At 38.1% G+C, this 12,868-nt stretch overlaps 1 protein-coding gene across 2 annotated transcripts in view; it reads left to right on the top strand.

The window, feature by feature from the left end:
• The first annotated feature begins 551 nt into the window (after nucleotides 1-551).
• Nucleotides 552-12,868, top strand: part of pdlim7 (PDZ and LIM domain 7) — a 37,303-nt gene continuing 24,986 nt past the window's right edge. The window contains exons 1-2 of one of the 2 annotated variants that reach the window (XM_044127929.1): nucleotides 552-783; nucleotides 4,544-4,642. In XM_044127929.1, the coding sequence (XP_043983864.1) occupies nucleotides 754-783; nucleotides 4,544-4,642 (129 nt within the window). In that variant the 5' untranslated portion in view covers nucleotides 552-753. Of the gene's footprint in view, nucleotides 784-2,387; nucleotides 2,543-4,543; nucleotides 4,643-12,868 lie in introns of those variants that run through there. The other variant, XM_044127930.1, reaches the window with a different exon arrangement.

The following is a 12,868-nucleotide window of genomic DNA, read 5'->3' as shown; positions in this document are numbered from 1 at the left end:
CAATCAAATGCATTTAATGCATAAAGTTTAACTGGCTAGGCCAAAAAGATATCTCTACAGCTCCTCCACAGTTCCCACAAGCTTCTTGGCCACTAATGCCCTCCTAACTCAGCCATTTCTTAGATGGTTTGCAGTTATACCATACGGTTTTTATTTTTAAATGATAGTTAGATTTTTCAGTAATGCTTTCTTTCTGCCAAATCTGTGAGGCCTCTGTAAAAAATGTGATTAAATCATACACATGAACTCTATTTACTAATCTTTAGAAGAGATCTCTTAAAGCATCTGGCTGCAATGGATTTTATTCAGGGACAACGTGATGAAGGAGATGGAAACAGATGTTTGTCAAATTTTACTTGTTTCTAAAAGATGTTGAAAACTATCTTTTGTTTTAATTAGTATGTGTAAATAGACTGAAGTGCTTGTAACATTCCTGGACTCTGAATTTACTTCTGGTCAATAATTAAAGCCAGCTTTATGTGTTGGTACAATTTTGTTTTGTCGCAAAACATTACTGGTTTTACGATGGGAGCAGCGACAGCCTCTGGATGGTGAACGAGCTGACATGCGCGCGCCCAACCAGCCCAAACCACGTGACATGTGACGTCACAGACGGGTCCTGCTGGAAAGACTTTGACGGAATGAATTTGTGCCTCAACAGGAGGGAGACTCGCTGCGGCTTCTTGACCTGAGGAAAACTACAAAGTTAGGACTGACTTTGTTCTTCATCGCTCGCAACTCTTATAACTCGCTATGTCCGGCGAACAGAAGGAGCCACAAGAGGTAAGCTAATTCAAAAGTCTCTGTGTTTGGTATCTTGTGTACGACGTAACTTTAAAACTAACTTTTTGTCTCAGCGTTAGTAACTGTGCGGGGTGTGTTGTGCTTGTCTAATGAGCTTTTATGGCTTTGCCTGGTTGTTCTACCTTCAAGACGTTTTGTAGCTTTTTTATTTTTATTTTTATTTTTTACTTCTACTTTGTACTTTTTTTTTACTTTTGTGAGTGTAAACTTCTGAGTCTGCACAGCATGATCTTTAATTAGCACTTCTCTTAAAACCATTTGAAACGTAGCTATATAAACTCCCTCTATAGGAGACGGACGTTTAATTTAAAGAAGAAGAAGAATAAAAAAACATAGCAAGTTCCCCACATAACATTTTGTTTTAGGATAATATGTTGTAAATATTAGGTCATGATTTTCATTAATTCAACATAATTGGATGATTCATTTCCCAGCTTTGCCTTCACAGGATTGCATTTAATAAACATTGAAGCTTTGAGCAGTCTGGTTAACAACCAAATGACCATTTTGCAATGTGGTGGTCTGACAAGTGAAATGTGACCTCTGTTACCAGGATGTTGCTGTTGGAGTCATCTCTGCTGGCACACATTGTCTCAAAATGCCAACCTCAAGTTTTTGCAACTAAAACGTATGCTGATGCAATGTAGGAACTCTAGTTTTAATCATGCACAAGTGAATAAGCAATTAGAAGTCTTGAAGTTAGAGATGCACCAAACAAATAGGCTAAAGATTTACATAAGCCATTCTTGTCTTGATCAATGATCAGCATAACAAATTCAAACTAAAACCAAACAACAAAATCCAAACTTTTTTGAAACCGTCCGCAACTGCATCAAAACTAATAACTCTCATTTGTGCTTTGGTTTATAAAAGTGCCATGGAGCAGTTTTTTGATTTTAATAAATTGGATTGAACTGCTTATGTCTGTAGGTGAATTACATTGACAAATGACTTGTGTTATAAAGTGCCCAAAATGAACACTTTATAACAGAGTAAAGTCAGTGTACTGTAATGCAATAATAGAGATAATCTTGTATTTTGTTTACATTCTTTTGAATTCAGAATTACTACCTCTATCAGTCTTCAAGACGTTTTTCTGTTTTATTCGCGTGAAAAGCTTGATCGGTGCATTTCTACCCAAAATTATTGCAGTTTGCATGTTTTACTTGTATTAAGCCTCCAGCTTTCTGTTTACATTACACAGAAATGTGTAATGTGTCACAGATTTAACAAATGTTAAATCTGTGAGCAGACGGCTGCTTCACTTCTCAATAATACCACGCTGGCCCTGTTGCTTTAAGAAGTTGCTGGTTGAAATGTAATTGCTGGTTTGCTTGTAATGTGTCTCATTCCTTTTGAGAAGAACACACTCTCTCATTAGCTTTATTTAACTCCTGGATGTCTGCTGGTTTTCAAGTGCAGTTTCAGAAGAATGGCGGAAAAGAAGTTTACGTAGAGGCCCTTGGCCAAAATTTCAAGGCAGTTGACGTTACCTCTCCCAGTCCTCCTCCAGAAATCCTCCTCACTCTCCTTCTCCCTGTGACTCATGTGGGTGTTGGGCTGAAATAGTTTGGTGTAGTTTTACATTCCTTATATAGCCTCTGAGGATTGAGCAGAGGCTAAGGCTCGTCTGTGTCACACACAACATCAGGGGTAGGCACGATCTCCTCGCCCCAGCTCACTGACTCCCCAGCTTCTCTCTCAGGTTTGGGCTACCAGCTGGCCCCTCACGGATAAGGTAAGTTGCCATGGCGCTCTCTTAGCTGGATAGACATGTGTCAGGAAGAACGATCACACCTGGTAGGACTGCGGAAGAGAAGGAAGAGGACTAAATAGTGGCGTAGGGGTGCCTGTTCAGAGGTCACAGAGGGAGCCAATGTCTGAAAGCTGGCTTTAATTCTTAAAATGTCTGTCTTCTTGGGTTTATTTTTGTTGCATTTTTGAAGTAAGATCTAAAGACGTCTTCATTTTTACATTTTAATGTACAAAAGTAAGCTTAAATGGCTTAGCAGTTTCAGATGTTTAAGACAAGCAGCCAGTGTTTGATGACGTTTGGTGACATTTACGAGTTGCCTATTTTCATCCCGAAAACAAGGGTTGATTGATGTATAGGCCAAAGGTGCACAAATTGATTAGCTGGAGAGCGAAATGGGACAATTTTTCTTTGGTTGGAAAATTTGTTAAACACATCAAAGTTCATTAGTCATTAGCATGTACTTTGATGCACATTTTGACTATAATAAAATATCCTCTAAAGGTTTAGGATGTACTAATTGACATATAAAGACTTTATTGTAATTCCTGCATTTTCTGTTGGACTCAAAATGATCACCTCTAACAAATAACCTATGCAGAACATATTTCTCTTGTTTGTTATAGCCTGAAGCTTGTTGAAAATTGTGAGGGTATGATGTCACAGAACTTTATTGGACAAGAAAAGCTGGATTTTATTCTCCATGAAATGTGTTATGCCAGCGGTTTTTGTGTTGCAATAAAAACCTTTTCAAATTCCAAAGTGATATTTCACATGAAAGTTTCCCATGTGAAAGCTCAGGCACATGGTATGGCTTTCTGACAGAAAAACTCCTACTTGTATGGAATTTTTCCTAAAAGTTGGAACAATGTTTTGAGCATCTTGTCACATAAGAGTTGAGACAAATTGTTGTTCAAAGTTAGAAAACCTGTGCGAGTTACTCAGTTTTGAAGTTACTAACCATGTCAACCAGCACACGTCTAAATAGTTTTTCTCCTCATTTTAGAAACTCAAATAAATAATTCAATCTTCCATATTTTTGTTAAAGACAGAAAGACCAGAAATTAGACTTGACCAATATTCCCTTGCTCAGTTCATGTGGGGAAAATCAGTTTCTTTTGTTTCATTTCACAAAATTGATCAAAACTAAGAATCTGTATAATTTTTATGAATGCATAAACCAACAACAGTTTTTCTTTTACTTTATTTTAAAAATTGCATCTTTTTTGCAGACATAGGTTTAGTTGTCTTTTGATTTTACCAACATTGTTCTTTTTGGAGAGACCCAGACTTTGACAGATAATCAGTGGAGAGAGCTAAATGTTAGTAAGAAGACCTTCCACTCTCAAAGACTTGTAGCTTATCACTGATTATTGATATTGATAAATAATTTGAGACATTTATTTTTTAAAAAATCCTAAAAGGCATATAAGAACCAATACATTACTGTATTATCGAGCTTACTATATTGAGCTTTGCTTGTCTCATTACCCATTATAAACAAATTTCAGGGTTAAGTAAAAATGTCAAATAAAAATCAGGCATGTAAAGAACTAATTTGGAGTTTAATTAAATGATGTGATGCATTGATGGGGTTCATCTTGTAATGTGTTTGTTTTCTGTTAAAGCCAGTTTATCTGTCAAAGAATCAAGTCAGAGCTAAAAGTACAATGGAAAAACCAAAAACTTGATCATGCGTTTGATTTTGGAGAACATCTGTTCTATACTGTCATTTATTGACATTTTCTTTTTTTTCCCCCTATAGTTAACCATTCAAATGTTGTGGCAGTTTATGTGAAAAAAATGTTATGTAGTTATTTTTTTTTCTGTTCTCTCCTTCTTTGTCTGAAATATTAGTTTTAGAAAGAAAACCCCCACAGTCAGCAGCAAAGACATTTGGAGAAAGCAGGAAAGGATGTGCGACTTTGTAAAGCTTTTCCTGGCTTTCTTGCTAATTTCAACATTTCCTCTCCTCTCTTCCTCAAGGCTATGAACATGTACTCTGTTACCCTCAGCGGCCCAGCGCCGTGGGGCTTCAGGCTGCAGGGAGGCAAAGACTTCAGCATGCCACTCACTGTGTCGAGGGTAAGAAACAAGCTTTTCTCTGTGTTTGTGTTCATTAAGGTCTCAGGAATTTGCTTGATGTTTTGCATTGAGAATTGCTCTAGTCAGCCTTTTATGGTTTTCCTTGAGCTCCAGTTTGAATTAGTGGCTAATTAACAAAAAAAAACTTTCAGGGAGAAACACCTTCCTGGTATACAGAGAGCACAGGAATATCCTGTGTCACTCTCACAATGCGTATTGTCTGCAGGCGGTGCTTCGTTTTTACGGGCTTTTGCACGACTGGTGTGTACTGATCACACAAACATGCTGTCATTTGTCCCAAAATGCTTTGTATGCTCCATGTTAGGACACAACCATTCTTCAGAATTAAGTTTCAGATAAACTATGCTTATGCTGATGAGAGCAGCAACCACTTTCCAGGCCTTATAAGTGCAATGCTGCTTTGCCTGACAGAGGTACAAGCTGGATCTTGCAGTCACGAATGAACGAACTCACATAAAATAATTCCACCGCTGCAGCCAACTAGTTTGTACACAGATCTGGCTCTCCTTAGCACACTGGGATTGTTACATTGTTCCCTTAAAAGTTATGATAATACGTAAATATCCCGGCTGACTGACGTTTATTACTTTATCAGCTTTGTTCAGGATGTGCTGTTTCCTTTTACAAAGATAATTTGAAGGCACATCATATGCGGAAGCGTTGGCTCTCTTACTCCAAACAGAACACCAATTAGAAGCAGAATTGCCAAATGCAGTTAGATGTTTTTATTTTGCTGAATAGAGTCTGAATTGTGTTGCGGGTAGAGTCTAACCGAGATGGGTGCGTTTAGGTGATGTAATCCCTTGATGATGGCAACGGGTATCACCCTTCGTGTCAGCACATGTCCTGTATTTTCACAGCGCATCTCGATTAGAAACCTCATGTTCTTCTGTTGGTTTCAGACAACAGACTTTCTTTTATGAGCACAAGCAGTTGGACGAATGGCTTTACACAAAAGATGCATTTTTCTAGCAGATTATAGATGATTGCTTAGGGGAATTTCAGCCTAGACATGCGGGGTTTACTTCTGGGGTGAATATCAATGAAGTCGTCTGTTAAACACTGTCAAATGCGCCTAACATATGTCTGTAGGCTAGTTTTCCACTGTTCATGGTTATTGCAGAAAGAGAAAGCTGTATTCCTAATCTTGGAGTTCTGATATTCTTATTCCTTCAATGCTGTGCTTGTTTCTGCGCTATAATACATAAAATTTCACATTTGTCACATTAAAAACTTTAGGTGTTTTATTGTAATTTGTATTATGGGTCAACACAAAGTATCATTTAATAAAGATGGTTTTGAAAATTCCTAGATAAACTAAAGCCTCCTTTACCTCGCTATCCAAAATAAAACCCAGTGCCACCAGTTGCGGTCAGAGTTTACCTGATTTGTAAATAGTCTAATCTCTACATAAAGCCAACTGTTCAGTGAAGATTAGGAGGAAAACCCCCCCACAAAGACCAAGGCAGATCAGGAATAAACAATGAATAAAAGGAAGGATATAAGGATATATACTTTTCCTTAGCTGGGACAGAGAACCTGGTGGTGCTATTTACAATTTATAGATTTACTAAGGTGGTAGGGAGATTCTCCAAAATGCTTGCAGTAAAACTAGATTCTCCAAAGTACTGACTCAGAAGGTCTGAAAGAGGAAAAAATACTTTTATTAAGGCAGCCTATAAACATCCTCCTTTACTTGACTTGGGGACTTTTGGTCCCCAAGTCAAGTAAAGAGTTATTACACTGAAGTCTTGGTCAAGAGGGAGTGAAGCTTAGCTACACAGGATTTCTCCATAACAAGAAGAGATCTAGCTTTTACTTGAAGAGTTTCCATTAGATAAATTCAGTGGGTGGTTCATTTATTTTCTTCACAGCTTGTTGCTGATAACAATCTAAAGCTAGACTAAAAACCGATGAACATGTGGAGGAAAAAGACAGAAGACTTTTTGTTTCTCAGTGAGGCAATGAGATTGCAAGCAGTAACTCCTGAAAGATCAATGTGTGTATGTTTTTTGTGCATATTAGAAGATGATTAGCTCTGTTTGAGACTGGATATATAAGATGGAAGATTATGAAATAGTGTCACCTTTTATTTTATCATTTAGACTCCAATTGATGCGCCGCAAATTGAACTTCTGATTTTCATTGATCTGGAAAGTTTGTGTGTTTCTCACTTCTTACCTCTCAATTGTGAGTGGGTTCAGGAGTGTCTGAGCTCTTCAGACCCTTGTATTTCCTTCCGTGGTCTCTGTACCGACCACGCTTGTGCTTTCTCAGCATTCCAGGCATTTTTCTCATATCCACCCTGCCGCTGCCAACAGGCAATCCTGTTGTCTCCCCTCTGCATCTGTCTTCACCACTCACTTCTCCCATCCATATGACGAACTCCCCCAGTCTCAAAGGAATTGTCTCCAAGTGAGATCAGAGGAATGAAGACCATAATTTTTAAGTGAATGCGAATGGAAAAGGAAAGCGGGGATTTTGAGCTTAGCAGGACGGGTTCTCATCCATCAGCTGTAAAAACGTGCACCACGTTTGACTGACTGGAGTGACAGCTTTTCCAATGAAAGCAGAAGGTTTTTATTTCTGTTAAACTGCAAACTGCCGTCTCCAGATGTGAATGAACAATCCCTGTCCTGGAATTTATTGCTAAGCAATAAGGTTTTGTTTAATTCTGGTGCCAAATGTAACTAAAAAGTTCTTTAAGGACACCTTGTGACACCAGTAACGGACAAGTAATTTTCTTGATAGTGAAGCCGGATGTTGTTCATCAGGGGTTTGTTTTTAATAAGAATGGAGAATTAAGCATTACTTAGTATTCGCAGGAATTCACTGGCAATGTGCCTCCCCATTTTTCTGGAAGTTAATAAGTTTGCATGTCAGACGCTGAGAAAACAATGTTATACAGTCATAACTATCCAATCCGTTCACAAGAGGAGATGATATTCAAAATTAGGTTCACATCGGTCTGAGACTTGATTTTGAAAATATTTTTAAGACATTAATTCCCTTTAAAAAAAAAAAAAAAAATCAAGTACAGATTTCACAACAGTGAAAATTCTTTTTAAAGCATCTGCTACAAAGTGGTGGAGTGGCTAGCACTGTTGTCTTCCAGTAAGACGTTTCTGGGTTTGAATCCTGGCTTTTGAGGTCTTTCTGACTGGAGTTTGCATATTCTATCAATACATGCATGGATTCTCTCCAGGTACTCCAACTTCCTTCAACAGATTTATTTTTGTCTTTCAAGTTCTGTCATTTCTAGCCATCAAATGTCTATATCCACATATTCTGTTGACCTTTCACCTGTTTATTTTCATACAGAAAAACCTCAGTCAGGGTTCAAACCTGAGACCTTCAGGTTGTAAGGCAGCAGTGCTAACCACGGATCCACCATTGCAAATTTGACCCTATAATTGCCCTATAATTGAGGAGTGAGTGTGTTTATATACACACACACACCTGCTGCACGTGTGTGTGTGTATTTGTTTGTCTATCTTGACCAGTTACATTGCCAACCAGTCCGGTGTTTAGATCTTTTTTTTAAACTATAAAAATGATGATAAAGCAATACAACCCCTTCTTTATTCTGTTTTGTGATTAAAAGTATGTATTCATAATTTATAGACCTAAAGTATATTAACTAACAATTAGCAAAACTTATAATTACAGTAATTATAATCTATTCTATGCTAAAATTCAAATGTGATGGTTATGTTATGAAGAAAAGAGGCAATGTAGTCAAACCGGTACAAAATGTTATTAATCAATAGAAATAACAATGATAAAGAGAGGCTCATAAGTTCAGCAAAGGAGACAAACACATGGCCTATCATCAGGCAGTCTGAGCAGTCTCCATTATTAAGGCATTTTGACAAGATTTTGACAAGATGGAGAAGATTACGTTTCTGCTGAAACATCTATTCACTTCTAAACATTACTGCAAATGGGATTTAGTAGATTTTATATTGCTTGTTGAATCTTTCTTTCTTGTTTAATTGCAGTCCACAATGTCCCACAATATTTTAGTTTATGGCAATGTTTGAAAGTGAACTTCATTACTTTTTAATAACGACATAATTTTCAGCTCTTACTGACAATTATGTTATCTCAGAAACTGGATTGTTTCTGAAACTCTCTTTTGATGTGAGAAATTTAATGCACCCAATTTAATCCACTCCTCGAATAACTTTTGTCCCTCATCCATTTTCTTTTCCTCTTTCTTTTTCTTGCAAATTTTCAGAAACTTTTGTGACTTTAGAAATGAAGACATTTACATTACTTTATCTCTCATTGCATGTATTAGAGTTTTCCATATGAAGAGAATCGGCATGAAAGTGTAGAAAGTGAAGCTGTTTCAGTTAAATCTATCCCTTCTGATTAGAGAAGTTTTACCACATTTCTGCTCCAGATCCCATGCCATCGCAATTCAGTAAACATTATGATAACCCCGCATAACGTGTGAGCACCATCTGGTTTCTATCAACAAGCACATGCCACCCCGCTGACTTCAAAGTTTTGGAGAAAATTGCCAATGATGTCACAGCAATAAACGGGCGGAGAGATGTTAAAATGCCTCCCCAGTCCACGTCTACAGCTGTCATTAAGTCTTATGATTCTGTTTCCCTGGGATTCTGTCTTAACTTGAAGGCCATCTGTTGCTTCATTATCAGCATGCTCTTTTTCTCACACTTGCAAAAGCTGAGAGAAAGGAGGCCTTGTTAGAGGGCAATAATAATTCATTTTGTAACATGCATTGGTCTCAGAGGCCTCCATTGTTGTCGGATATGTCCGACATACGTGTTGCGTTTTAAGGTGAGTTGGGGGGAGGTGTTCCTCTGCAGTCATTATGGGGGGCACAGGGGGAGATTGCATACTTGCAGGTTTGGTTTTCTATTTCTCAGAGTGATATTTATGGCTTTGCATCAGCTGTGCCGCGAATGATGTAAGGACAGACGGTCTCTTAGCCCCCAAATAGCCATGGAAAGAATAAAATTGCGATGGTACATAGCTACCCAGCCTGTATATCACCAGCTGTTTGATAAACCTTGGTGCATTATTAACCAAAACGAGCTGAGAATAAGTATGAGGCTTTGCTCGCCTCAAGGAATGTACTTCAAAGGTGAATTTAGCATGATGCATCCTGAAAGGTTGGCTCAAGCTTTGAAATTTGATAGTACACCAAAACGGTTCTGCTGCTGCACTCTGCCAGAAGGCTTTGAAACCGGCCGTGAACTGTTAGTCAAACCATTTAGATCCACTGAGACGCGGATTCACCAACTCTATAAGCTTCGCCGATGTTAAACAACTAAAGTAATATTCCCTCCTGTCCAAGCGAAGTTCACAGTTGCTGAATGAAAAGTCTGTGTAGACATCATCTTTGCAATCTATCTCAACAACCACGAGAAATCCCTGGTTTTGTGAGGTACAGTAGAGTGTATGGCAATAGAAAGTGCATGTTTTCCAGTGTCCTTCCCTGTATTGACTGCTGCACGGAGGACGAGGCAGGTATTAGGTTTCTGTCCGCCCCTTACCAACCGAAAGGTCTGAACGCAGCAACTTTGACTGCTGGCTTCTGAAGGGAGGGAGCAGCTGCACTCTGAACCTGAGCCAGAAACACAGGTGTCTGCGTCCATCAACATGACTAATAAATTCATACAAATTAATGGAATACACAATCTGAAGGCTGAAAAAGTTTTTTTTTGTTGTTGTTGTTGTTTTTTTTACTGTACATTTGGATGGTAATAATAGGTGCTCTTATATAGTGCTTTTACTTTTTCATTTACCTCAATATATATATACATATCGACACTCCTGAAGGAGAGCCAGCTGGAGGTATCTAATGCAGTGGTCTCCTAAATACATAAAATAAACATTGTACAGATGGTTAACATAATTAACTGTGAAATTCTGATGATATGGGTATAATAAACTGGAGTAAAACACATCTGTTATACTTCTTTCCAAAGTTTAAATCTGTGTCAGCTGTAGGTATTTTGAATGTACAGCAAAGTTATTGCAGCTCATAGATGCTTGACAAGTCAGCAGAGAGTTAAGTTCATACTGTTCCCCTAAGAATGTTTTATATGAACAAGGTGTAAAAATATGCCTTGCTGAACTCCTTGTATTTATTTATTTTTCTTTATAAAAAAAAAAAAAAATTGGATTGTGTGTCTAAATAATGTAGGTGAATTTAGCTCCACCACTGCCGCCTTGAGAGAGAACTCAATTATAAGAGTTGCATCTGGCTACTGAGTTCCTCTTTTCTATTTTAATGTGTTGCCTTATTTCATTATATATTTTCCATAATATTTTTTTCTATAGGTAAGTCATAAAACATTTAATTTAAAATCAGACATTAGGTGAACTACTGTACAGGGACCAGGACTGGAGTGTGGTCACCAATCTAACAAACTTGAACTAATTGGGATAGCAGTTGGATACTAATGTAAAATGTTTTTCTCCTGTATACCTGTTGAAAAATAGGATTTAATATAAGTGACCAGTGGAGAAGAGGTTTCATTTTACTGGTTATGCTTACTCTTGATTAATTATAAGTAATATTCAGTATGATGGGAAGTCTTAGTGGTTCTGCAGTCATGACTGTTTAGAAATCTTTTTTAAAAACCTACTTAATGGGACAATTTGGACACAAATTTCCTCCCAAATAGAAGATTTCTTCTTCTTCCTTATTACTGTGTAGGTCTCCTGTGCTGTGCTTGCTGATCCTTTACTCCAATTTTGCAACATCTGGGACCTACAAGTCACTTCCTTTTAGCATCTGTAGTAAAGCTGCTCATCAGCAGCACTGCTAGTGATTAAGACATTTTTGGTTATAGACGCAAGAAGTTTAATATTTTTGTGATCATAATTTTGAGTATGGGTCTGTCTGAATCCAATACCCATTAAAAGCTTTTCTGAAATGCACAATGAAAAACGGCTTTGAGAAGTGTGTCCAAACGGTGTCAAGTAAGGTCTGAATAATGGAGGCAGGGCTGCATTTATCTCTGTGGGGATCCTGATTGAATAGCCTGCCATGTGAAGGGGAGGCTACAAGTCATGTATCTGGGTCTCCTGTTATTTTTCGCCTTACAAGAATGTTTAAAATGTTAAACTCATTTGTAAAATTGAAACAAAAGTGCCTTTAATTGCTTCCAGCAAGAGCAAATCCATGACGATTAAAGAGATCTTTGAAATCAGAATCCTGGTTGAACATTTTTTAACCCCAAAGCGACCCGCATGCACTGAAGAAGAACGTAGATGTCACACAGCTTGTCACACTGTTTACAGAAGTAATAATAGATGCCACCCTCTACGGATTGGCTTTGAGTTATTCAGAGCCGACATTATTGTCACAAAACACAAGGGTAGCTAACTTAAAAGCTCAACCAGTAGCTATGGCCTCTGCGGATATTGACTGCAACTTCTGTTGCAAAATCTGTTTGTATGCGTAGTCAGAGGAGGAGTGGTGGGATTGTGATGTAATGCACTCCACTGACAGAGACTTCTGTCCTTTTTCGCCACTGTTTACGTCATATGCCGCGTCTGGCTTGTTCTGGGGCAGAATTATGATGCACACCTCACATCAATGACATAAAAGTCAGATAAAATGCGACTTTAGACAGTTTGAAATTAATCGAATACAAATCTGATTTAGAACCACATATGAAAGTGGCATGTGTCATTATAATTATTTCTTTGGTTGAAAAGATCAGAATTGTGCCGTTCAGACTGATGTGAAAAGTCTTATAAGAACTGCATTTGCCTGCTGCGTGAGCATCAGCCAAGACATTTCCACATTTAGGTTTTGATCTGTGTTCTAAGCTCGGCTGCAGTTTTGTTTTTATCCGTCAAGAGCCAAGTACTTATTTATGTACTTTTTTTTATGAGCAGAGACGTTATCGTTTTTATGGCGTCTTCTCTGCTCTTGTGCAACCGTTCATGTTTCATGTTCCCAATCAAAGCAGCAAGTGTGATTAGCTGAGCCAAACATGACAGGAAACTATTGATCGAACGGCTGAATCCTCTGAGCTTTTGATGAACTAACATTTGCAGGGATCCGTGGCATTTGAGAGTAATCCTAATGGGGGTTCTGTTTGCCAGAAATCCTCGCTCCTGCTTACTTATCTGATGCTGCACGCTTTTCCTCTAGTTATCTTAGTATTTGACACAGGTCTCAGATTTCATTAAGCTGCATGGGTAAGCGGA

The sequence above is a fragment of the Gambusia affinis genome, linkage group LG09 (genome assembly GCF_019740435.1).
Source record: "Gambusia affinis linkage group LG09, SWU_Gaff_1.0, whole genome shotgun sequence".
Taxonomy (NCBI): Eukaryota; Metazoa; Chordata; class Actinopteri; order Cyprinodontiformes; family Poeciliidae; genus Gambusia; species Gambusia affinis.
The sequence above is the reverse complement of the archived record's forward strand: the minus strand, read 5'-3'. Positions and strand labels throughout refer to the sequence as shown.